At 39.8% G+C, this 24366-nt stretch overlaps 1 protein-coding gene across 18 annotated transcripts in view; it reads right to left on the minus strand.

Moving 5' to 3' along the window:
* Positions 1-2922: 2922 nt before the first annotated feature.
* Positions 2923-24366, minus strand: part of Adam22 (ADAM metallopeptidase domain 22) — a 259361-nt gene continuing 237917 nt past the window's right edge. For 2 of the 18 annotated variants that reach the window (XM_085836408.1, XM_085836425.1), the window contains 7 exons: positions 19388-19582; positions 17107-17207; positions 16716-16782; positions 14489-14599; positions 12338-12424; positions 6587-6710; positions 2933-3111 (listed from right to left, as the gene is read on the minus strand). In XM_085836408.1, the coding sequence (XP_085692534.1) occupies positions 3091-3111; positions 6587-6710; positions 12338-12424; positions 14489-14599; positions 16716-16782; positions 17107-17207; positions 19388-19582 (706 nt within the window). In that variant the 3' untranslated portion in view covers positions 2933-3090. Of the gene's footprint in view, positions 3112-6586; positions 6711-12337; positions 12425-14488; positions 14600-16510; positions 16563-16715; positions 16783-17106; positions 17208-19387; positions 19583-24366 lie in introns of those variants that run through there. The other 16 variants (XM_085836416.1, XM_085836413.1, XM_085836420.1 and 13 more) reach the window with 13 other exon arrangements.

Consider the following 24366-nt stretch of genomic DNA (forward strand, 5'->3'; position numbering starts at 1 on the left):
GAGCCAGCCACTGCAGAGCATTAAGAATCTTCATGTGGCACCATCTAAGCAGCACTGGTTTCTGTCTGCAGACTTTGTGCAACTGGAGTCATTTTCTATCTTGCTGACTCTGGAGGAGGACTTCCCAGCTAAGGAAAGTAGCTGGGAAGAGTGAGTCTGGCCAGTTCATTCTTTAGGATTCTTTGTTACTGCAGGCCTCCCCTGCTAACGTAGTGGAAAGACTTGAATGTTTGTTTTCATTGGAACAGAAATGATCTGCATAATGGGACACCTCAGGCATCTGAAGCCCTATCGATGTCAAGATTATGAGAAAGAGAACAGACACATCGCTGCCCTCCTCTGTGTAGCGATGCTCCCACAGCACACTGGGAAGTAGGGAAACTAGTTGCATGATTCAAACCACATGGAGCTTCAAAGTTCCTCTTCAAAATAGACATTTAAGAAGGAAATAATCACTGTGCTTGGATTTGATTCCACGAGTCTCTTCTGTGTACCTCAGTGAATGAAGTCATACAGAGTTCAGTGGAATGGTACATACTTCTTGAAGTTATCCATCAAGACTAAAGTCTGTTGATTCCAAAAACAATTCTAAGAATGCTTACACATGGGAGATAGAGACCCAGACTAGAACATTAAAGCTATTATATTTCTAAAATCACTTTGCCAGTTAAGCAAAACCTTTTCCTCTCATTTCATCTGAAGATGTTTACAAGCCAGAGCAACTGATTCTCCCAAAAGGCACGTGATAATGATTTTAATTCTTAATAATAACCCCAAGTAAAAATAATTGAGAAGGTAAGGAAAGTAGGCAGACAGATAATGAGTTTACTAGCTAACCTTTTGTGAATTCTTTCACGTTAGGGCTTAGGTAACTATAACTACAAAGCATATTTACACGAGGCACCTCTCAGTCAAAGCTATAAACTCTCTCTTCCGTAGTCAAAATAAACCTTATATTACATTAGCCTTTATACACTCAATACCGAGAAACATTCAGGGCACATTTAAAGTGTTCTTGTTCAAAAGTCACTTCGTTTGCTACATCTCTTTCATCTGTCACCTGTCTGCCACACCTTAAGCTGTGTGGAGATATTGTTCAGCTCTCATCTATGCCTTTGTCTGAGACTGCTTTATTGAGTCATCAGCAAACTATATCCTTGCCTGTCAGGAAAAATGTTTTTCACTGTTTAATTTTGCCTGATTAAATTTGTTTTCTAACACCTTCAGAGCGTTTTAGAAGAGTGGACCATTGCAAAAGACATGAACTGAGCATACCTCTGCCTTCTAGTCTGCCTCTTCAATCTGGGTATCTAAGACAACTCTACACAGAGATGCAACAAACTGTGTCCCTGGATGCCTCTCAAAGAAATCAAACGTAGAGTCCATTTCTGAGTTCTTGTCTGATGACTCCATTCCTCACATAAAACAGCAAGGAGAAGGGGGAAATCACAAGTGTGGTTCACAGCGGACCACATGATTGAGCCTACCAACTTCAGATCTCACTAGAGGGGCTTTCTCTTTGCATGACAACATTGCATTGAAACAGCTATTAATGTTTCTTTTTAAATGACAAGATTTCACATAGAACATTCTTTAAAAAAAAAAAAGTGGATCAAAAGTTATAGGGCTCAACACCCAAGGCTCTTTCCCTTGCAGGCTTACGGTTTGCAGTTACTGCACCTGTGTAGCCATGGGCTTTATTTAATCTTTTATGTCTTTCTCAGGCTTCCGTCCACCGTCTGGTTCAAAGCCAGACAGAATGACCTGCTGGGACTTATATCCTAGTGATGAAACGTGTTCAAATTGAAGCGAGTCATCATTTCTTTCACAGATGAGAATGGCTGAAAGGATTCTGTCCAGGAATCCAAACTTCAGATCAGACAAGGCTCAGGCATTGGTCAAGAGGGGGCTCTGCACTCTGGGGTCCATGTCTTTAGTGCATCTGGCCAATCACAGAAGACACTCTCTAGAGAGGAGGGGACTCCATGGCCCCCGGTTAAGATTAATTGATATGCCCTGGTACTGACTGAGAACAGCTACTGTGACAGGCATCATGTGTCTTAGCTGTGGAGTAGATAGGCTGGCAGATTCCCAGAGAGCCTGTGAGCTCCAGGGTACCCTGAAGCTTCATGGCTGCTGCACATCTGGACTCCTCCTTCGGTGAGAAGCAGAGGCTAGATGTTTGAGCATTTTGTTCTCTTACTCAATAAAACCTCTTCCAGACTGGACACACTTTAAAAGGAAATCACATGTTTCAGACAAACACCAGTTATGGAGAGATAGATACATTTATAGCACTGACCACTCTATTTACAATATCATCCACTTATACTCTGAAGACGCAGGATGGAGGACGGTGACAGAACTGTGACTGACTGTTTGTAGGCATTTGGCAAAAATACACTTATGTGTAACAGTTACTTTTTAAATTTTAAAAATGTTTACATATGTACAGTTGTCCTTGGATGCTAATATAAATATGAAAAGTAAAAAATAAAATAAAAATACATGTTTAAAGATAGCGTATGGGATATTGGCCTCTCAAAGCCTTACAGTCCTGCAGTCCTGCAGAAGAATCCTATATGCCTTAGCCTCTGCATGCTAGTTTCTATTATGAGATGTTGTTTCCTTATATATGGAAAACAATAAACAGAAGCATCATGCATGTGGCGTTACTGTTTGCAATGAGGATGTGTTTCAGAACGTTCCGTTCTGAATCCACTTCTGTCCCTCAGGAAAACCTGCTAAACTTGGGTCATGGGAGTTAATTTTATTGATATTCTACATATTTCTGTCATGCAGATTATCCATTAACATACCAATACCAGATCATAAATGATTCCATGTTGTAGTGTGACATTCCAGTAATTCTTTTTACCATTTGGTTAAAATTTAAGCCAATGACAAAAAAAAAAAAAAAAAAAAGTATGGTGTCCAGGTATGCCTGCTCCATGGCTTCCTCTCCTCTGGTATCTCAGAGGGTCCTGAAATCGCCCAGAGAGCAGATAGATTTGCAGTGGTTGCAGGTGGTGGGATTTCTATAAAAGTAGAAGTAAACAGTTTCGATGTGTCACGTGTAAACAGCTGTTCTTAAATGGATGTCTCCCATAGCTGCAAACAGAGAAAAGCAAAGTCATGTACCGTAATAGCAGAAAGTAGTCTTTTTAAGCTACAAAGGATTCCAACCAGTAATTATTTTGTATGTTCTTGTTTAATAATGGATAAAAGAAATACACAAACTCTGAGATCTCGCCTAAGCCTGACATTAACACCCCTTCTTTGTATGTGTTGCATGCATGCACATGGGGGCTGTGTGTGTGCATGTTCCCATGCACAGGTAGGTCAGGGGAAGACTTTGGATATTGTATTTTAGTGTCCCCTACATTACTGCCTTTAGACGGGAGGGTATCTCACTGGCCAGTGAATTACTGGAATCTGCCTGTCTCTGGCCTTCAGCACTGGCTCTACAGGTACATGCAACTATACTCAGCCTTTTATGTGGAGTTTGGGGATTCATATTCAGGCCTGCGTGCCCCCACAGCAAATTCCTTGCTCAGTGAACCATCTCCCAGCTCCCATATCAACTGTTCTAACAACTGCCACCTTCTGATAAACCAGCCAACCAACAAACATACAAAACTCAAAAAACAAAACACAAAAACAAACCTCTCACAACTCCATTTCATGTTACTTAAAATTTTGAATAAACATTACATATTAAAGTACAGAATTTTAAAATCATATTTTTAAACTGCCTATTTTTTATTATACCCAATAAAATGCCAAATAGAATACTGGTTCTCAATCACAGCTGTGTAATATGTGGGGAAAGTGTGTATGTGTGTGTGTGTGTGTGTGTGTATGTGTGTGTGTGTGTGTGTGTTTTATATGTGTACATGTTCATATGTGTGCACATGCTTTTGCATGTCTGTGCATGTTGAGAAGAGAGGTCAGTGTGAAGCACTTTTGTCTGTGATTCTCTACTTCTTTTTTAAGATATAGTCTCTCAGCAGAGCATGGGGCTCGTGGATTTGTCAGGAAGAGCTCGCCAGCAAGCTCCAGGGCTCCTCCTGCCTCTGCTTCCTCTCCAGGATTACAGGCACGCACCACAATCCCTGGCCTTTGCATGGGGTCTGGGGACTGGAACTAAGGTCCTTAAGCTTGCACAGTAAACATGTTGCCTGCTGAACCATCTCCCCAGTCCTAATCTGCAAAGGGTTTTTAATCCATTGCTCTGGTAGTGCAGCACACCAACTAAATCAGAGTCTCCCTGGGAGGGACCTGGGTTACACTGTTTGGAAGCTTTTCAGTTCCCCAAGTACACCAAGGCTTCACCATCCCGCCAACACAATCGCCATGTCCTACTTGTATAGACTTGTTAAGACTTATCTGTCCAGCTTTTAGTGATCTCTCTGCTTCTCCCTCCATCTTCCTCTCTTCTCCCCCCTCCTCCTCCTCTTCTTCTTCTCTTCTCCTTCTTCCTCCTTCTCCTCCTCCTCCTCCTTCTTTCTCTCTCCTCCCTCCTTCCCTCCCTCCCTCCGCCACTCTGTGTTTGTGTGTGTGTGTGTGTGTGTGTGTAAGTGACTCTGAGTTGTTCAAGGCAAATACAATTATAAAACATTACCTTAAGCCCCATAACTTTCATTCTGGATCTACAAGGGCCTAAAACACCTTCAGATACTAAAAAGTCTAAAAACTCAGAACCCTGTGCTGGATAAATGTATAGAATGCTGGATAAATGTATAAAGGCTGCAAAACCTTCACCTTTTCATATTTTCCCCTGGAGGAGCAACACCAGAAACAAAGTGGCCATGAGAGGCACTGGACGTCAGTGGTTGTGCTATTTAGTTCTACATTTCATCGAAACCTCCAGAGGCTGGTCTAACCCTGTAAACTCTATTCCAAATTTCACAAAACCAATGCACTGAGGGAATGCTGTGAGACAGAGCATACTAACAAAGATGTACAAGGGACCAAAGATTTATATAAAACTTCTGGTAAATTCTATTTTTATCAAATGGATGAATATCTCCATATTTGTTTTAAATTTGGCATTCTGGCTAAGAGTACTTGCTGATCCTACAGAGGACTGGAGTTTGAATCCCAGAACTCACATGAGTCTGTAACTCTAGCTCCAGGGCATCTAATGAAGTTTTCTTCTGGCCCCCAGGGACCCACACTCACATGCACACATCTTCATGGACACACACACATAATTAAAAATAATTAAGATAAACCATGTTAAAAATGTGGCTTTTTGTAGGAGGTGAGCGTGGCTCAGTTAGAGCATTTTTAAAAGCAAGTTAACAAGGCCCTGGGATTAAATCCTTACCACAAAATAATAAGTTACTGCTGCTAAATTTTACCATGGCCTTTGTAGTAGTCTTGCGATATTACAGGTTACTCAAATACCTTTCCTTTACATCTAAATTCTACCCCTGGAACTGTTGGAACATGGTCAAGAGAATGACCCATGGTAAATAATGCCTTAGGGAGCTATGTGAGAGATTCCAGGGGAAAAGGCAGAGGGCCTTCTACCTCAGGTGCATTCTGTTCCTGGTTGTTCTCGGATGTGATGTCATGCCTCCTGCGACAAACAATTACATTCAATTTATAAGACATGTTTATTCTTGGTGGATGTCAGAACACAGCTACAGAACCCACTCTGGTTACTGTACCCTGAATCTGGATATGGCCTTCTGCCTTGCTTGCCTGGAGTCTCTCTCACACTTCCCCAAGGCACTGCTCACCACGGGTCATTTGTTTGACAGTGTTCCAACAAGTACCAAGACACTGACCTGGTTTCTGCCATAGGTTCCGGTTTCTGAACTTCTATTGAATTGTAACAATCCTGAGAGGCCTGAGCGATCGAAATGGACACCAAGAGGGAACTAACTCACTTCGACTTTAGAACTACAAGGCAGGGGCACTAAAAAGATTTTTCAAAAAGCCTCAAAAAGCAAAACACACCCCCCCCTTTTCAAACCTAGTGTTGAGTAAAGCAATAATTAAAAACAAAGACTTTATGAAGTAATAGGCTGGGTATAGTATACGCCTTCAATCCCAGCACTCAGGACGCAGAGGCAGGAGGATCTCTTGAGTTGAAGCCACCTTACAGAGAGAGTTCCAGGACAGCCAGCGCTACACAGAGAAACCTTGTCTCAAACACACACATGCACACACACTTAATGTATATAAAATATCTGCATAATATATGGGTATACATTACTTTGTACATGTTTCCAATTATATTTCTTAATTGTTTTCAAAGTAGAAAACCCAGCTCTTTTAAAAATTGTGAACCCAGAACTAGGCATAATGGTGCATGTTAATGATTCCAACAGTCAGAGATGAGGATTCTCATGAAGTTGAATCCAGTCTGGGCTACGTAACAAACTTCTGTCTCAAAACAAAACAAACAAAACCAAACAAAACAAAACACAAAAAAAAAAACCCACAAAAAACCACCACCACCACCAAACAAACAAAACAAAGACAAACAAATGAGAAACAAAGGGATGGACAAAAAAGTAAGCTCCAAGATTCCACCAACACCCAAGTATAAAGCAGTGACGTTGCTAGGTACCCTGGCGCTCTGACGGCCCACTGTCTTTCCCTCGTCAGGAAGCGGAGGCATTGGGTATGGGTATTTTCTGCTGGAGGCAATAGACCCAGTTGATGAAGAAGGAGACTTGGCAGGTGACAGGGTCCTGAGATGTTGAGAGTACAAACAATAAATATCATGTCATGCCTGGTATCATTTTTCACATTTCTAAAGCAAAGCATCACTAAGCACCTATAGCAAAGCTTTAACTACCTGGGGGTACAACTGTCATTCTGAAACTGGAATGCTGTGATTTTAGCACACCAATGGAATGTTTAACTGTTAGCTATACAGAATCATTCTTTTAAACTACAAAGCCAATAATGAAATTTCATTTACAATAAACAGTTAACCTGGAAAAGGGGGGGAGGGGAATACTCTAAGCGCTTATATCAGTAAATTAATTAAGCAGTCTATTTTATTTTACCACTAAAAATGCTTCTCTAAGCTCAATAATATCAAATAAGACCTGAAAATCCAACCATGGATATGTTCATTGGTTGCGAAGTCATACTCTAGTTTACAAGAAACTCATGCATTCAGAGGCCAGTGTGTTAGTTGTGAAGAACAGAGGAAAATAGAGGTCGTAATAACAAATTAGTAAACATGCAAGCAGTGAGGAGTGCAGAGGGCCAGCCGAACAAAGTCTGATGAGAACATACAAAAACAGTCTACTTCATCCCTCAGTCAGCACTGCCAGGAAAGCTGTACACATAAGTGGTTTGATAATTCTATTGCAATTGAAATCTTGTGACTGTGCTGAGCACACTAGGAGAGACTTGTCTGTGAGAGTCAGAAAGGAAAACCACTGAGCTGCCTATGGCACTATCTTCTATCTCACAGCTTCCTCTGCTGTGACTTAACAGCCTCGTACTACAGCGATCAGATTAAGTACTGGACAGGAGAAGGCTCCCCTCACTTTCAAACTAATTCTCGTTTTTAAGATGCAGAATTCAACTGAACACTTGAAAATACATTTCCCTGTATACTCTGAGGTCCAGATAAACGTTCTTAATTGATTTTTAAAAACCAGGAGTGGCCCCACTCACTCCTAATGCTTCTGTTTTCGAAAATTATTCAGGATAGCTCCCTATCAGGAACTGCTGGAAGGCAGTCAGGCCGCTGTTTGGGCTTCTCTTATACTACGCTCTGGGAGGGTGAAAGTAAGGAACTGAGAGTAATAGGACTGTGATTTCAGTTCTACCCGAGCACATACTGTGTGTGTGCCTTGTGTGTGTGTGTGTGTCTGAGTCAGTGTGTGTCTGTCCGTATGAGTATGTGTCTGTCTGTGTGTATTGTGTGTGAGTGTGTGTCTGTGTGTGTCTTTGTGTGTGTCTGAGACTGTGTGTGTGTGTCTGAGTCAGTATGTGTCTGTCCGTATGAATATGTGTCTGTCTGTGTGTATTGTGTGTATGAGTGTGTGTCTGTGTGTCTGAGTCAGTGTGTGTCTGTCTGTATGAGTGTGTGTCTGTCTGTGTGTATGAGTGTGTGTTTGTGAAGACATGCAAGTGCACATAAGTACATGTGCATGGTGTATGTGTGTATGTAGGACAGAAGTCAACCTCCACTGTTCCTCCTCAGACACAATCTACTCTATCTTTTGAGATTGTGTCTTACAGGCCTAGGGCTAGGCTGCTTGGCCATTAAACACCTGTCCCTGTCTCCCAAGAGCTGGGATTACAAACATGGGGCTCCATTTTTAGCTTTTTTATGTGGGTTCTGGGGAACAGAACTCAAGAACTCAAGTAGCACAAATAGTGTACTACCAACTGAGCTATTCCCTAAGCTCCTGCTATATGCTTTTATAATTTAAAAACTAAATAGTTTTTTTTAAGTATATTAAAAGGTAGGATTCAATGTACATGAGTGTAAAACTTGCATTTATATGCTTCTAAAATGGACCCAATGTAGCTTTTTAGCAAAATCATTGTAAGATTTAAAAGAATCTATGTTCAGGAAAACTTTCAGATATACAAACAAATCTCATTAACTAAGGTCATGGAAATCAAGTCCTCATTTTATTTGCTGTAGTAGGCACAAGTGTGTGTGTGTGTGTGTGTGTGTGTGTGTGTTCATAGCATGAGTTGTTAGCTTATAGTGTCATAGACATTTAGGCCTAGCTCAAATGACCAAGGCTGTGCATTGAAAACCATTCCACTCACTGAGCACCCAGCCTTGTCCTAAAATACCTTGCCATGGGCACAAACAATAGTAGTTAAAACAAAACAAACTGCAAGTGTTCTTCAGAACCCCACAGAAATGGCTCTACATTGCTTCTCACTATAGAACTTCAGGTAATTCATACTTAGACCCTAAAGGGAAGAAAAGAAACCAGGCAGGGCATCCTCAGTGGGAAAAGACAGGAAACAGATTCATATGGGCACATAGAAAAGAGACCGGAGCAGGAATCAAAATAAAAGGGGAGAACAAGACAGACTCGGTTAGAAAAGAAACTGGCAATCTACCACAACTGCCCAAGGAAGATATTTGATTCTAATATGGCTTTCGCTCAGCTAAGTGTCAGCCAAGCTCATTCACTTACAAAGCAAACTGAATTTTGGAATAAGTATTAGCCATTTACCTTTGTGACATTTTTTTTAAACCATAATAACTACACTAGGAACACCATAGAATTACGTAATGAAGCTGTGCATGTGTGCCAATGGACTGTGGTGCACCTTGGGCATATATCAAACGTCTGTGCCTCCTGCTTGCAAATCACAGAAGAGGGACCCAGGGCCACTCCTTATTTGCTTGTGTTCACGTGGTGCTAATTTTATAATAATCTGCTCCAGAAGGATTTAAGTGTCTTCAGCTTCCTTAACCTCTATGAGTTGACAGGAATCACACAGAAATCGCTCAGGGAACAGATCTGGGAGTCAGAGCCACACTTCAGTTCTGCTGCTGACTTTCATGGGCTGTGCTACCCTTGGGTAACTCTTTGTAAGCCAGGTTTCTGCATCCACAGAAAGAAGCCAAGAATACCTACAACGTGTAAGCTGAGAAATAGATATTAGTAGCTATTTGGAACCTCAGGTTCTACAATTCCCTTACATGGTTAATGTGGTTTTCAGAGATCATGAGAATGGACTAAAAACTGCTGATGAAATAAATGCATAGTTAATTGGCTACATTTCTGTTGGTTAATTCTATTTTGGACCAGTATGCTGCAGTTGCAAACTCTCCATTACAGTTTGAATATCACCAATCCAACCCCACATGGGTGATTATGAAGGTTGACCTTTGCACTCAGCTATGGAACTAAAAAATGCTGATGGAATGCATAATTAGTTGGCTAGCACTCAAAAGCATAAATATCCCCTGGGGACATGAAAGGTGGTGTCCCCCAAGGTACTGCTCCCAGGATCAGGGGTGGTGAGCCAATGCTTTCTCTATGATTTTATGTGTACTTTTTCAGTGGCCTGAATCCATGCAGAGCACAGTTGTTAGGGCAAGCACTGTCATAGGAGAGCTGGGTAAAGGAGCATGGCTGCCGCTCACCTGTAGGTTTTACCAAGTGTCACTGTAGCTCTTGGATAGTACATTTCTGTTGGTAGACTCTATTTTGGACCAGTTTGCTGCAGTCACAAACTCTCCACTACAGTTTGAATATCACCAATCCAACCCACTTATGAAGGTGACCTTTGCCCTCAGCTGTGGTTGTGCCAAGAGAGCTCAAGTACAAGGTTGGTGAATCCAAGCCTAGGTGTGAACACACTAGGCATATGGGGGCACTGCTTTGGATAGAGAGTTGGGTGGAATCCTCTCTATTGTGTTGGAATCATGGTGCTCAGAGCTCAGACTTATTTTAATTATTCACTACTGCTACCAAAATTTAGAGTTGAGCTTCAAGTGTTCCCAGCACAACCCTTAATTAATCAAAAAGGACAGTTAAGTCACAACTGTCCACTGAGGTTTGCCATTTAACAAAAAAAATACAGATTTTTCATAGTTAATTCCTAGTGTGATGTCTCATGTCAGAAGATGAGATAACAGAACCAACTAGCACTGCTCCCACAGCTTGGCTCGTGCATCCAGGGGCGCGGAAGCATTTCCTTGTCCAAATGGTGCTCAGTCATGCAGCTTCTGGGCAGACTCGGGGGACCGGCTTTAAGAAATAGGGGCTCTCTTGAGTCACATCAACTTCTCAGTTCAACCAGGGGAGGTGAACAGACTCTTCCGGGGTACCATTTAACAAATGACTCCTGTAGAAATGCTAGGTCAATTCAGAAATAAAAGTCCTAACCTATGTAGGACCAAACTCATCCAGTTTTGAGTCCATGGATGGTACAAATTACAATCTGCCCACAAGCCTGATAAAGAGAAAGGGGAAAAATAGGACTGCAGATGAGCCAAGATTCCAAATAACATCAAAATCATCTTACCTGTCTTGTTGATGTGGGCCATCTTGGGAGCTACATATGAAGGTGGGATGTTTGAATGTAAGTGTGTGTATCTGAGGCTCAGCATGGGGAAGTGTTGGGTAAGCAGAGGACAGGGAAGGAGAGGAAGATGGGCTCTAAAAGCAGGATATATTTTTGTGAGCAGGCAGGAGTTATGCTGTCTTTAGGGTATACGCAAAAGTTATGGATCAAATTAAAATGCAGGTAGGTCTAATCATTTTCTCAAACTATACATGACTAAACTAAATGGTACACTGGAAGAGAAAGTCCACCGTATATAGGTGCTGAGAGTTAATAGACATAGCACATTTTCATATCCATTTAGTGCTGACCCAAGTTGTGGCATAAGTAATGTGAACTCAATTGTGCTCAGAAGAGGTAGCGACCGAGTCCTTTTCTTCTTTGCATTAGTTTCCACAAAATAGTAAGATGTAAAGTGGACATCTACCGCTGGGTAACCATGTTATAAAGAGGGGGTAAATGACACAGAGAGGCCTAGCAGATGTTTTCTAATTTGTAATATGAACTTCAGGGAATTGAGGAACGTGACCAGTTTTTAGAATGTAGGAAGTTGCCATTGTTAGTCAAGAGTGTTTTCTATCTGTTCCCTGCTTCTGAAGCATAAAAACAATCCCCACCATTTGATTGAGAAGCCATAAGGGACTCTTCCCAGCACAGCCCTCACTCCTAGCAAATGGTTCTACAGGACAGGCAAAGCTCGGCTAACTACAAGTTATGATCAGTACGATCACTGCATTATAGGATCAATAATATCACAACCATCTTTCCAATCTGACCAAATCATTATTTCTGCTTGAAATAACATTCCAGTTTAGTTTCTTTGCAAGTGTTTTCCTTGCGTTTTTCTATGCACTCCTATGCACTCTTAGATAATAAGCAGAAAAAATATATTATGAAAACGTTTAGGTTATGGAAATTATATCATTGAGGTTAATAGTGCTTCTTTATTAGTGAAAGGTATGTTTCATGCCCATAGAACACTACATAGCATACAATGAGGAGAAAGCTACTTAAATGCTCAAGAAGGTGACAGGGCAGGGACATGCACTAACGGCAACCCTTTCAAATGGCTTCATTTGAAATATTCAGAAGAGAACTAGGCTCGCTCAAGGAAGCCAAATACATCAAAAGGCAGCAAATGAATGTGGCCCCTTTCTACCTATAGGAACTTGTATTAGGAGGTGAGACAGAGAGAGAGAGAGAGAGAGAGAGAGAGAGAGAGAGAGAGAGAGAGAGGCACCAGTCACACTACAGTACTTCTATGTGCTGGGAGAGTGTTAAAGGGAGATAAAAGTAATTTATAAAATACCTAAAGTACGGTCCTTCAGTGTTTTTATTCACATCTTCTACCCACTTAGCTACATTATAGTCTCTTTTGAACCATGGGTTTAAATACCTGCAGAGAGCAATGGAAGGAACAAAGAAAGCAGAACAAGATAGAAAATCTGAAAATACAGAGCACAAGCTTAGCCAGGATGCTTTCACCCTCCAAATGCAAGCAGCTATGGCAGATAAACCAGGGTGGACACTGGGTGGACACAGGGCAGTCTATACAATGGCAGAGGAGGAATCGTCTCAGCTACAAGGTGCAAGGCATTCATTCTATCATGTATTACATTTCGAGGAAAGCCCCTTCCAGTGACTTCCCACTGTGAGTCAGCAAGTCTACTTCAGTCACTTCAGTCAGAAGTCCCATTTGCCCATTGCAAAAGCAGCTTTCTCTAAGCCTCCACTCAATTGGCTCCTTGCTTCTCAAATTATATTGGTGCTTTTTGAAAATATTCAGGACAGCTGCAATTCTAATCTGGTATTTTGGCAGACAATTTAAAGGAGCCATGTTCCCCTTTTAGGTTACAATTGCTTTTCTACAAGACCACTCTTCTTCTCTCCATAACAGAGTCAAAGCAGGAATCAACTTGAAGTGCTCTCCTGCTGGCTTCTGTACCAAACAAGAGATGTCCTGTAGTGTGATCCTGGAGTCCCCAAGCACATAAACTGCAGTCTCAGTGGGCCTCCATGATCTTGAAGCTGGGGAATGATTTAATGGAAGCCCCAAGGCTCCTTCCTCCTCTTTGGGCACTCCAGACTAAAATGTTCATGGGTGCGTTGAGAAATGCCCTCAGAAGTTGCTTTCCAAAAGAATGGCTGCCAGAGAGTAATGCTAACACCTCCCTGGTGGACCTGGCACCAGCTCCATCAGGATGACCGTGCAAATCTCAAAGGCAGTAAAACTGGAGGTATAGTTGTTGTTTGCCACAGAGTTCCTTTGACTTATACTGTGGAGCTAAACAAGAACACATCCCTTATGATTTGCCCTTACAAAACCATTAATTTGACCATTGAGCACTGGAAGGTTATGGAGGTTTACTGGGATTTCTTATCTGAAAAAGAAGTAGCTCCCATGTGCTGTTTCCATAAGACTTATTTGAAGGTCCCATTTCCATAAGACTTATTTGGAAACAGGTCTGGTAAAATTATAAAATTTTTAGTTAAGGTTTGTTTCTCTCCCTCATATCCAGTCAGAGTTACTTATAAATATATTTAAACCAAAAACCACTATATTTCCAGTTATATTTTAAAATCATGTTATTTCTCCACAGCCATTTCCCTTATTGTTAGCCATAAAGAAGATACTCTACAAAACAAAAAAGACTCCACCCTGAAAGAAGGGTTCGGTTGATGTTTATGCTTATGAGACCATTTTTGCCATGGTGTGTCTCCAGATTCAGGAGGAACTCACGTTAGTTTTGCCTTTAGCCACAAACATTGACAGCTTGCACTTTTCACAGAGATAGGCAATTAAAACTTGCATGAACATTCCCACCGAGACGTCAAACAGAAAGGAAAAGTCAAAAAGCAAGTGCAATCGCTGATGATAAAGTGAACGGCCTCAGAATAACTATAGACAAGCCCATGCAGCCGTCATCAGGTGAGACCCTGCCACACAGCACATTCAGTTTCCCACAGGCAGGAAGCCACTTCCTGGGGGAAACCTTTGTTCCTTTCACTGACAATCTTCAAAACTCAAATGACAGGTGCTATGGCTGATCCACGAACGTTCCAAACACATACCCTGACTTATATATGATGGACCTTTACCTCTGCTTCAGAGCTGCGCTATAGCGAGCTCTGGGGGCCTGCCATGGTAGCTAGAAAGATGGGCCTTTATCAGACTATAATGACCCTGCCTACGTGACTTGACTTAGCGTGGCTTGTTAGTGCAACATGCAAAAAATAAAAAATAAAATAAAAAAAATGCATTGGACAGGATAGGAGAGCCTCTTTGTGTTCTCCAGGACGGAAAGCCAGAGGAAAATCAGCTGGTGCTGACTGGGCTAGGAGTACCACTGAACAGATATGGGGGCTCAGTCAAAGATCAAATGACCCTGCTCTCAGCCAAGGAAGGGACTTGGAGGGAGATTACGTGGCAGCCCAGCATGGGGGGCAGGTGGAGACTGACCTGTGATCCAGACTCCCTGTCTGGGGGCTGTCAGAGCCCCCTGGGCTTATGCCTTGGGATGGGATTGTCTGGGCGAGGGAGTGCCCAGGCTCGGGTGCTTGGGGCTCCCTCCTGTAAAAACACAATATATAATACAAAGTCTAAGCCAAAAAAATTATATCATGCACAACAACATGGAAGATGCAAAATCTTTGAGTGGGAAAACAATATAACCATTTAGTGTTTTATTTTTTTTAAACTTACATTGCATGCATGAACTTGGGGTGCATGTTTAAATTCAGGCCCAATTTTTCATCATCCTTTTGGATGATGTGGTACTAAAGGGGATGATGAAATAACAGACCTGAAATAGTTCTTATTATGAAAAAGAAACAGGATGTGCTTCCTGTGGTTATGCTCATTCTGCTCCTAGGACACTCACAGAAATGGTAGTAGTAGCTCCTATCATAATCGTGTTGTATGACTTATATATGGGAAGTATAAAAATTGCTAAGATAAGTCTTGGTATGCTATGTATCAGAACTTCATATTTTCCATGTGTGTGTTTGTGTGTGTGTGTATGTGTGTGTGTGCAGACAGTTTCCATACAAGAAAGCTTCACAGATTTGACTCCAATTAATTAACATGAGTCATGTAGCCAAATTCAGAAAATTCTGAAAAATGAGGCAACCTTTCTTCGTCACTAAGAAATTTCTATTATACTCTCACACACTAAATATTAGAACTTAATTATAGCATAGGCAAGATTAAAGGATATCCATAATATAATTTTGTCATGAGATAAGTAGAGTTCTATTCATTTTTAAAAATAAATGATTGCCTTAGAAAATACATGAATATTGCTGAATACCAAATGCTCTCTGACTCCTGAACTCGCAGCTTTAATATCCTGCTGAGCTTTTCTTTTCACTTCGGAGCTGTCAGAGTCTATCTATAGAAATACTGTTAGAACACTGAACAGTACCAAAAGGAAGTTCCATAGAGCACCTCACAGTTGTATCTGTGATCTGCAAGGAGGCTAAGCTAAGGAGCCTCTTACCACGTGGCCTCATGCAAACCAAACCAAACAACATTCCAGGAAGAGTTTATCTGCAGTGAGCCCTAAAGCACCCAAGCACCCCGGGGATGCAGAAGATAAACTCTAGTAGATTAGTTATTTGTGATGGAGTTCTAAAATGCCATTCTGGACCATGCAATGGTATCACTTGAAACTGCTATTATTTCTAAGGTAAAAGTATCCTCTATTAAATGTTGATAAGACACTTACAAGACACTACCATTCAGGTGCAAGGTCCACATGTCAGGGCAATGTTATTATTCCTAGACTGGAAAGGCTAACATGAGTGTCTAATAAGCAGTTAACAAACACCTGCTACTCGATTTTCCTAAGGAATACGGAGATCCTGAGAATAATAACTACCACTAGAGTGAGACAGGAACACAACAGTCTAGGAGCCTTGGAAAGAGCAAAGGTAATCACCTGCAGAGGGCAAGTCAGTGGAAAGAATTCTAAGGGTGGGCCTCACCCTATGGAGGGGGATAAGGGTTTGTGGAGTCTATGTCTTGCTTACACTTTCTTAAGTGAAGAAAGAAACAACACCAAAAATTGCATCATGCTTATTTCAGTATAAAGGACTTTAAGTGTAACTTTCGACCCCCCCCCCTTAAAAATGTGGCTATCATTTAACACAGGGTTGCGTTGGTGACAATGATTCGGGTAAAGAGCAAGTTTAGGTAGGTGGCCTTTCGAATGTCGTCAGAAGGACAACTTAAAAGGGAAGCTCATTCCATTAGTCTGAGAGAATGCTTAGATAGCAGCTATGGACCTCAGAGTGGCTTCGGACTGTGAGCACTGGCATGCTCTAATACAGTGTCTCCCTTGTGCTTCCAGGGGACAGGAAGGGTGACCCTTTGAAATGGCTGGACCCCAGTGATGAGAAGAAAGGAAAGCTATCATAATCCCCTTCAAAGGAAACCAAAACACCACAATGGCAGGTGACTGGAGGAAAAGCCCGCGGCAAGGGTGAGACCCCACTATCAGTGAATATTGGTATGGGCACAGTTGCGGAGATGCCTATGTAAAAGAGAAAAGCCAAGGTTAATTTTTATAGGGCAAAGAGAAATAAAAAGACAAAACCAACTCCAGAGGCATGGAAGGTGATTCTTTGACTCTCTGATTATTTAACACTAAATACACAGAACCTTTCCCATTAAAAGTACAACTTACTCAGTTGAGTTAGATCGAGGTCTAAATCTTTTCCCTCTGATTTTCTTTTTGTTGCCTCCCATGTTACCTGAAAAAGAGCATTTACAGTTAAATATTCATATAAATAATTGTTTTGTGTCTTATTGTATGGTATTTGTAGAGGGCGTAGTTTATAACCAGAATTACCTCAGAACGCGGCTTCTGAATCTGAGGACCCTCTAATGCGTCCTGCCTACATTGCTACTGAAGCCCTCATTTCCCAACAAGGAAATGTCAAAGAAAAACAAAAGCAAACAGCTAGTCTTTCATGCTAAACCTCTTTGTTGGTAGAAGAGCTGAATTGCTTATGGGAAAGAACACATTTCACAGGTCTCCAGAATACAGGTCTTACATTCTGAGCACTGTTCACTACCTTGCCAGGAGTTACTGCGAGGTCTCCCATTTTCACAGATGTCTGAAATATGTTTTGTGTCTGGAATCCTTTCACTCCAAGAATGAGAGAGTCCATTTGACCTGAAATTAGAAGTATTTACATATTGTTCAAAAATATATCAGATAAATGTTTTGGAATCACTAAGCAAAATTTCTGAGCATTACTGTGCATTAAAATAAATAAATAATAAATAAATAAATCTGGAATGAAAGAATGAAGAAAACATGAGGGTCTTCATGAAGAAGGCAGAATTACACAACATTCAATTTAAGAAAAGTCAAATACAATGGAACCCCATTACAGTAATCATAAATGAGAAAGTATCCAGATGTAAAACAAGCCAATTTACATTCTCCAGAACACAGCAACCGCAGAGCAAATTCTGCAAGTATTAAAGTCACATAACCCCAGTGGCAGGGTTATAATGGGGTACCACCATAGATGTTTCTTAATTGTAAAGCAATGATTTCCATTCAGATATCATGAGAACATGGACTTTTAAGAGAGTACATAAAATTTACTCAGCTGAACCTTGCTAACTTCATTAAAGCAATAGACAGGTTTAAATTGATAATATTATTATCTGAGAGATGGTATTTTTCTAAACAAATATGGCCCTGATGAACATAATGCATGTTAGGTAACTGTCTGACAACTGAAATGAATCAGATATTTATCATGGAGACATCTCTCACAAAGCCCATGCACCATTGAGCCCTCTGCTGTTTCTATCCTACCGTTATTAAATGGATTATCTATAAGAATCAGCACACCTACCTTATGCCAGAAAGAAAAAGAATTGCAACAAACGTAATCTAAAGTCTAATAATTTGATATGCTGTTGACTGACTAAACATCAGAACCTATAGTAATATTTTACAAACTCTGGGGATTACTCCCACGTATCTTAAAGCTCCTTTAGGAACTGTGGAAAATAACATTATGCTTGAGCCACGTTCCCGAGAAACATCCTGACTAATTACTAGTAACAGCAGCTGGAAAAGGACTGTTCTGACCAAAAGCAAACAGAACTTGGCACAGTTAGCACAGCTACTTTCCTATGCTGGAACTTTTTCAACATAATTTTCTAATTGCAAGTAATTCATATTTGGTACAAATGTATTTAATTTAAATATCTGTACTCGACCAAGAAAATATTTATATCAGAGAGTGCTCACAGATACTCAGTCATCTTCTCTTAGCCAAGAAGTCCTCACTAATAGATTAAAAGAGTAATGTCTATACTCTGTAAAGTGTATGCTATAGGATATACTCCCAGACTCAATAGTAGCACTGCTTTTGATTTGAGTTCTGTTATGTAAGGAAATGTGCTTACGAAAGTTCTCAGGGATTAACTGTTCTGTGTTCCTTCATATTCAGTGCCTAAAGACTGAGCACCATGTGGATGGTTTTACAGATCATCCACTCAACACAGACTATCAGAAGAGACCATGTTGCCTCTTAATAAACTTGTTCCGTCAATGTGCCCAGAGTTGAGGGAATCATCTGAAATTTTTTCTCCATCCTTTATACCTCAATGGAAACTTAATATTTTTTTCTATAAGAATATCTTAGTTCCCTTTAATGTGAAGGCAGGTCCCGCCCTGTGAAACCTCCTATTTATTTTTTTTCTAATCATTTACTGTTAACTGGTTATACAGCATGCAGACTTTTAAAAAGTGTCAGACATCTTAAGATGCTAGGACAAGAAAGTATCATTAGAGTTTGAGACATAAATAATATAGTAATCCTACCTATGCTATTATAAAACTTGGGCAAATATCAATCATACTTAATTTTTCAACTAAGATGAAAGTTATAAGGTCTACATTGCAGAAAATCATAATATTAAATATATGATTCACAGAGAAGCAATCTTTTTTCACAGCAAGCGTAGCTTTGAAATATACAACATTAAATACTATTCAATGCAGCACTTATATTGCCAGTCTATCTTAATTGCCTTTACTGAAGCATGACAGTACCCTTTTTCTTTGACTACCAAGCATGACATAAAGCTCACCATGTGAAAATATTTTCAATACAATGCTTAGTTTCTTGAGCCATGTGCAACATGATGGGAAAAACCCTGCGGTTTCTCCCTGGATTTTGAGTCATTTTATTTTGTTTCAATTCTGTGGCCTAATTTTTTTTTTTTAATAAAACACAGGTTCTGAGCATAGGACATTTTGAAGTAGAGCAATCAAAGAACAAGGGATACTATTTTAACATTCAAGAAAGAAGGAAGAAGTAATCAAACCTGCTGCAAAATAATGAAATGTTCTGACTAATGGAATAATGTGTGATGGAACAGGTGGAAATCTGAAAATGCGACAGAAAAGCAGACCTCTTCTTAGAACTAGATGCTGAGTTTGTGCTGCCTCCGGGAGGAAAGTCGCTATAAAAAGAGTCGCCATCGCCAGGCTTTTTTACATAATCTCCCTGGGGTAACTGTCTAAGGCATAATAAACATTTCAGAGTCAGAAAACAAGACACACACATGAACACAGACATATACAAATATTATTTCAAGAAAAAGGGAGGGGAGGGATAATGGTCTACATGATCAAATCTACAACACATGAGGTTATTAATCAATGCGACAAATTCAACTCATTCCAGCTGTGGAGGTCAGAAATGTAATCATGGAGACTTTGTAGGCTGGGTGAACAAAGCCTTTTTTTTTTCAGGAGAAATATGGAAAGATGAGTTATTTTTAATGCAACCTCATTCTACCTAGAGATGTTAACTACAATAGCTTCTGTCTCTTAAAATGATATTGAAGTCGTGTTTGCACATTCCTTGCTCCAATAAAGCAGGGCATTATTTTTTCAAATGTGATGAATAAATTCTTTATCATTTTAAATACACTATCACCTTGATTTGGTTTTGAAAGACTGCATTGCTTACTGGTATTCTATAATTAAATCCAAATCAAACCTCATTGGAATTTGGTGTTCAGTTTGCCGCTTCATTATTTAAAGGAAGGTTAAACGAATCAAACTTGCATCAAAGCTACAACTTTATGCCAGACAGCAGAATGTGTGAAGGGATGTATTAGAGGAAGAAACGGTTGAAGAGTAGCTGAGCTTCTTGGAGGACTATGGAAAAGCATCTATGACAGATGGTGGCCACAGTTGGCTATCTCCACCATAGCAGGAGGGAAAGGCAGGACCATCTGCTTAACCTGGGCTGCAGGAATTGAAGCCATTTGTCTCTTTATAAATGAGTGAGGAAGTCTCAGTACCTCTCCTACAAGAACTGGAAAGACACCTTCAATACCCCCCAACCCCCAGACAACTCTGCCTACAGCCAACAATCAAATCATTTAATGCATGGCCTCAAACAGCCAAATGCATCCAAATCTTGATCACTTTCGCTCATGCTATAGGTGGAGGTGTCAAAAGCTAGGGACAGACTAAGGATTTCCGACAGGTACACATCAATAAGTCTCCAACAAGCATAAGTTCGTAAGTCCCTTCCCAATTCAGTTCCTGTGAGTTACCCTGACTGTCTGCCTGCAGATGCTAAGCTTTAACTCTCACATCCCCTTTTCAGACGTTCCCTTGATAATACTGATTCCTATGGTGTTGAGATGTTAAAATGCTTAGTTGCTTCTGACTAAACATCCTCTCCTACATCATCTGGATAACTTATACTCATAGATTACAAATCTGGAAAAGATTGCTCAGTTGATACAAATAAAGCATGGATTTTAGTTTTACCCTGAGTGATCTTTCTCTAGCTCTCCATACAATAACTAAGGGGGAAAAGTTTCACTAAACTAGTTTCTAAAACTAGCTCCAACCTTGACTGACAGAGGTATCCCCAAAATAATGGAATCAGATGTGGAGTTAGAAAAGTCCCAGTTTAATATAGTTCTAGGATACTTCTTCCTTCACCATTCTGGCCACACTGTAAAAGTGACTTTACCCTAAAAGTATCCAGAACGCTGGTATTACTTCTTAGCAGTCACCTTAAAACCCCACAAGGAATAGAAGTAACTTCCCTAACACGGTAATGCCAGTAACACATGATCAATTTCTTCACAGCTTTCTTGAGAGTTTTGGACATCCTTCACTGTCTGAACACTTACCCTTTCTACAGTACCCATTATATGTTAGTAGACCACTACTTCTCACTTACCCTTTCTACAGTACCCATTATATGTTAGTAGACCACTACTTCTCACTTACCCTTTCTACAGTACCCATTATATGTTAGTAGACCACTACTTCTCACTTACCCTTTCTACAGTACCCATTATATGTTAGTAGACCACTACTTCTCACTTACCCTTTCTACAGTACCCATTATATGTTAGTAGACCACTACTTCTCACTTACCCTTTCTACAGTACCCATTATATGTTAGTAGACCACTACTTCTCACTTACCCTTTCTACAGTACCCATTATATGTTAGTAGACCACTACTTCTCACTTACCCTTTCTACAGTACCCATTATATGTTAGTAGACCACTACTTCTCACTTACCCTTTCTACAGTACCCATTATATGTTAGTAGACCACTACTTCTCACTTACCCTTTCTACAGTACCCATTATATGTTAGTAGACCACTACTTCTCACTTACCCTTTCTACAGTACCCATTATATGTTAGTAGACCACTACTTCTCACTTACCCTTTCTACAGTACCCATTATATGTTAGTAGACCACTACTTCTCACTTACCCTTTCTACAGTACCCATTATATGTTAGTAGACCACTACTTCTCACTTACCCTTTCTACAGTACCCATTATATGTTAGTAGACCACTACTTCTCACTTACCCTTTCTACAGTACCCATTATATGTTAGTAGACCACTACTTCTCACTTACCCTTTCTACAGTACCCATTATATGTTAGTAGACCACTACTTCTCACTTACCCTTTCTACAGTACCCATTATACGTTAGTAGACCACTACTTCTCACTTACCCTTTCTACAGTACCCATTATACGTTAGTAGACCACTACTTCTCACTTACCCTTTCTACAGTACCCATTATACGTTAGTAGACCACTACTTCTCACTTACCCTTTCTACAGTACCCATTATACGTTAGTAGACCACTACTTCTCACTTACCCTTTCTACAGTACCCATTATACGTTAGTATACCACTACTTCTCACTTATCCTTTCTACAGTACCCATTATACGTTAGTAGACCACTACTTCTCACTTACCCTTTCTACAGTACCCATTATACGTTAGTAGACCACTACTTCTCACTTACCCTTTCTACAGTACCCATTATATGTTAGTAGACCACTACTTCTCACTTACCCTTTCTACAGTACCCATTATATGTTAGTAGACCACTACTTCTCACTTACCCTTTCTACAGTACCCATTATATGTTAGTAGACCACTACTTCTCACTTACCCTTTCTACAGTACCCATTATATGTTAGTAGACCACTACTTCTCACTTACCCTTTCTACAGTACCCATTATATGTTAGTAGACCACTACTTCTCACTTACCCTTTCTACAGTACCCATTATATGTTAGTAGACCACTACTTCTCACTTACCCTTTCTACAGTACCCATTATATGTTAGTAGACCACTACTTCTCACTTACCCTTTCTACAGTACCCATTATATGTTAGTAGACCACTACTTCTCACTTACCCTTTCTACAGTACCCATTATATGTTAGTAGACCACTACTTCTCACTTACCCTTTCTACAGTACCCATTATATGTTAGTAGACCACTACTTCTCACTTATCCTTTCTACAGTACCCATTATATGTTAGTAGACCACTACTTCTCACTTATCCTTTCTACAGTACCCATTATACGTTAGTAGACCACTACTTCTCACTTATCCTTTCTACAGTACCCATTATACGTTAGTAGACCACTACTTCTCACTTACCCTTTCTACAGTACCCATTATATGTTAGTAGACCACTACTTCTCACTTATCCTTTCTACAGTACCCATTATATGTTAGTAGACCACTACTTCTTGCTTTAGTGAGGAGAGAGAATACCAGGCTCTTGTGATCCATAAAATAACATTTGCTATGAAAAACCACAGAAAGCCAACTACATGAGCTCTTGAAATTCTTTAATTATACTTCTTTTTCAAGTTGGTGACCTATTTTTATGGCATCTGTCTAAAAATTTTTAGTCTGGGGGGAGGGTATAGGGAACTTTCGGAATAGCATTTGAGATGTAAATAAAGAAAATATCTAAGAAAAAAATCATGATAAAAAATTTTTAGTGGTTTTATGTTTGCCAATTTGGATCCTGAAAAAATTATTTGGACTGATGAGTGCTAAGTTTTCAAATGGGAAATTTTCTGTGTATTTATTATGCCATATACAAATATGTAGATACATGCATGTTTATATAATAATTAATAAAAAAGATGCTTTGAAACTGAATTATTTTTCCTAAAAAAAAAAAATCAACCTTTGCTACATTCATTTTTTTCTCTAATATACAACCTCTAGGTTGAACTAATGTGCCTTATTGAATAACATTTTTAAAGGAATTTCTATTGGCTAACACAAGGAAATACACCCATAACTTAATGGTTTTGGGTAGGCAGACTATGCAAGCTATATTACTATTTCCCTGCATCTATAATGTACAAGCTTAGTAACTATTTTATTCTATTTTAGATAACAATATGTTCATAACAATAAACAAGCTAGTATTAAGCATTATAAATTTCAACATCAAAAAAGAGTTTCTTGTACTAATCGCAAAGTCTTTAGATAAATTGTTGATCAAATTAAAAGAGAAATTTGATTTTCTTTAAAAGTATTTATTAAGTAGTGATATTTGTCCCATCAGTCCAAATACATATTCAAAAACTGATCAGTGAGAAAAGGTATCCAGGTTATAATCGCAGTGTGAAGGAGGCATTTCTTCATTCCCTTGTTAGTGTCTGAGCGGTCTCTTATAGGAATTTACTCTCTTGTTTTGAGAAATATCATATAAGGTATACCAAGTCATGTTGACAGATGATGAATATCACTGAAATATGAAGAATGTAAAAAAAGAAAAAGAAGAAGAAGAAGAAGAAGAAGAAGAAGAAGAAGAAGAAGAAGAAGAAGAAGAAGAAGAAGAAAGAAAGAAAGAAAGAAAAAGGAAAAAAACAAGAAAGATATGGGAGAGAAAAGGTGGGGAATCCACGAACAGAAAATAAAATGGATAAAGAGAGATAAAGGGGATGTTGGGGAAAAGACTGTTTAAAGGGAAACGACAG

The sequence above is a fragment of the Mus caroli genome, unplaced genomic scaffold (assembly GCF_978045245.1).
Source record: "Mus caroli unplaced genomic scaffold, Mus_caroli_1 scaffold_4, whole genome shotgun sequence".
Taxonomy (NCBI): Eukaryota; Metazoa; Chordata; class Mammalia; order Rodentia; family Muridae; genus Mus; species Mus caroli.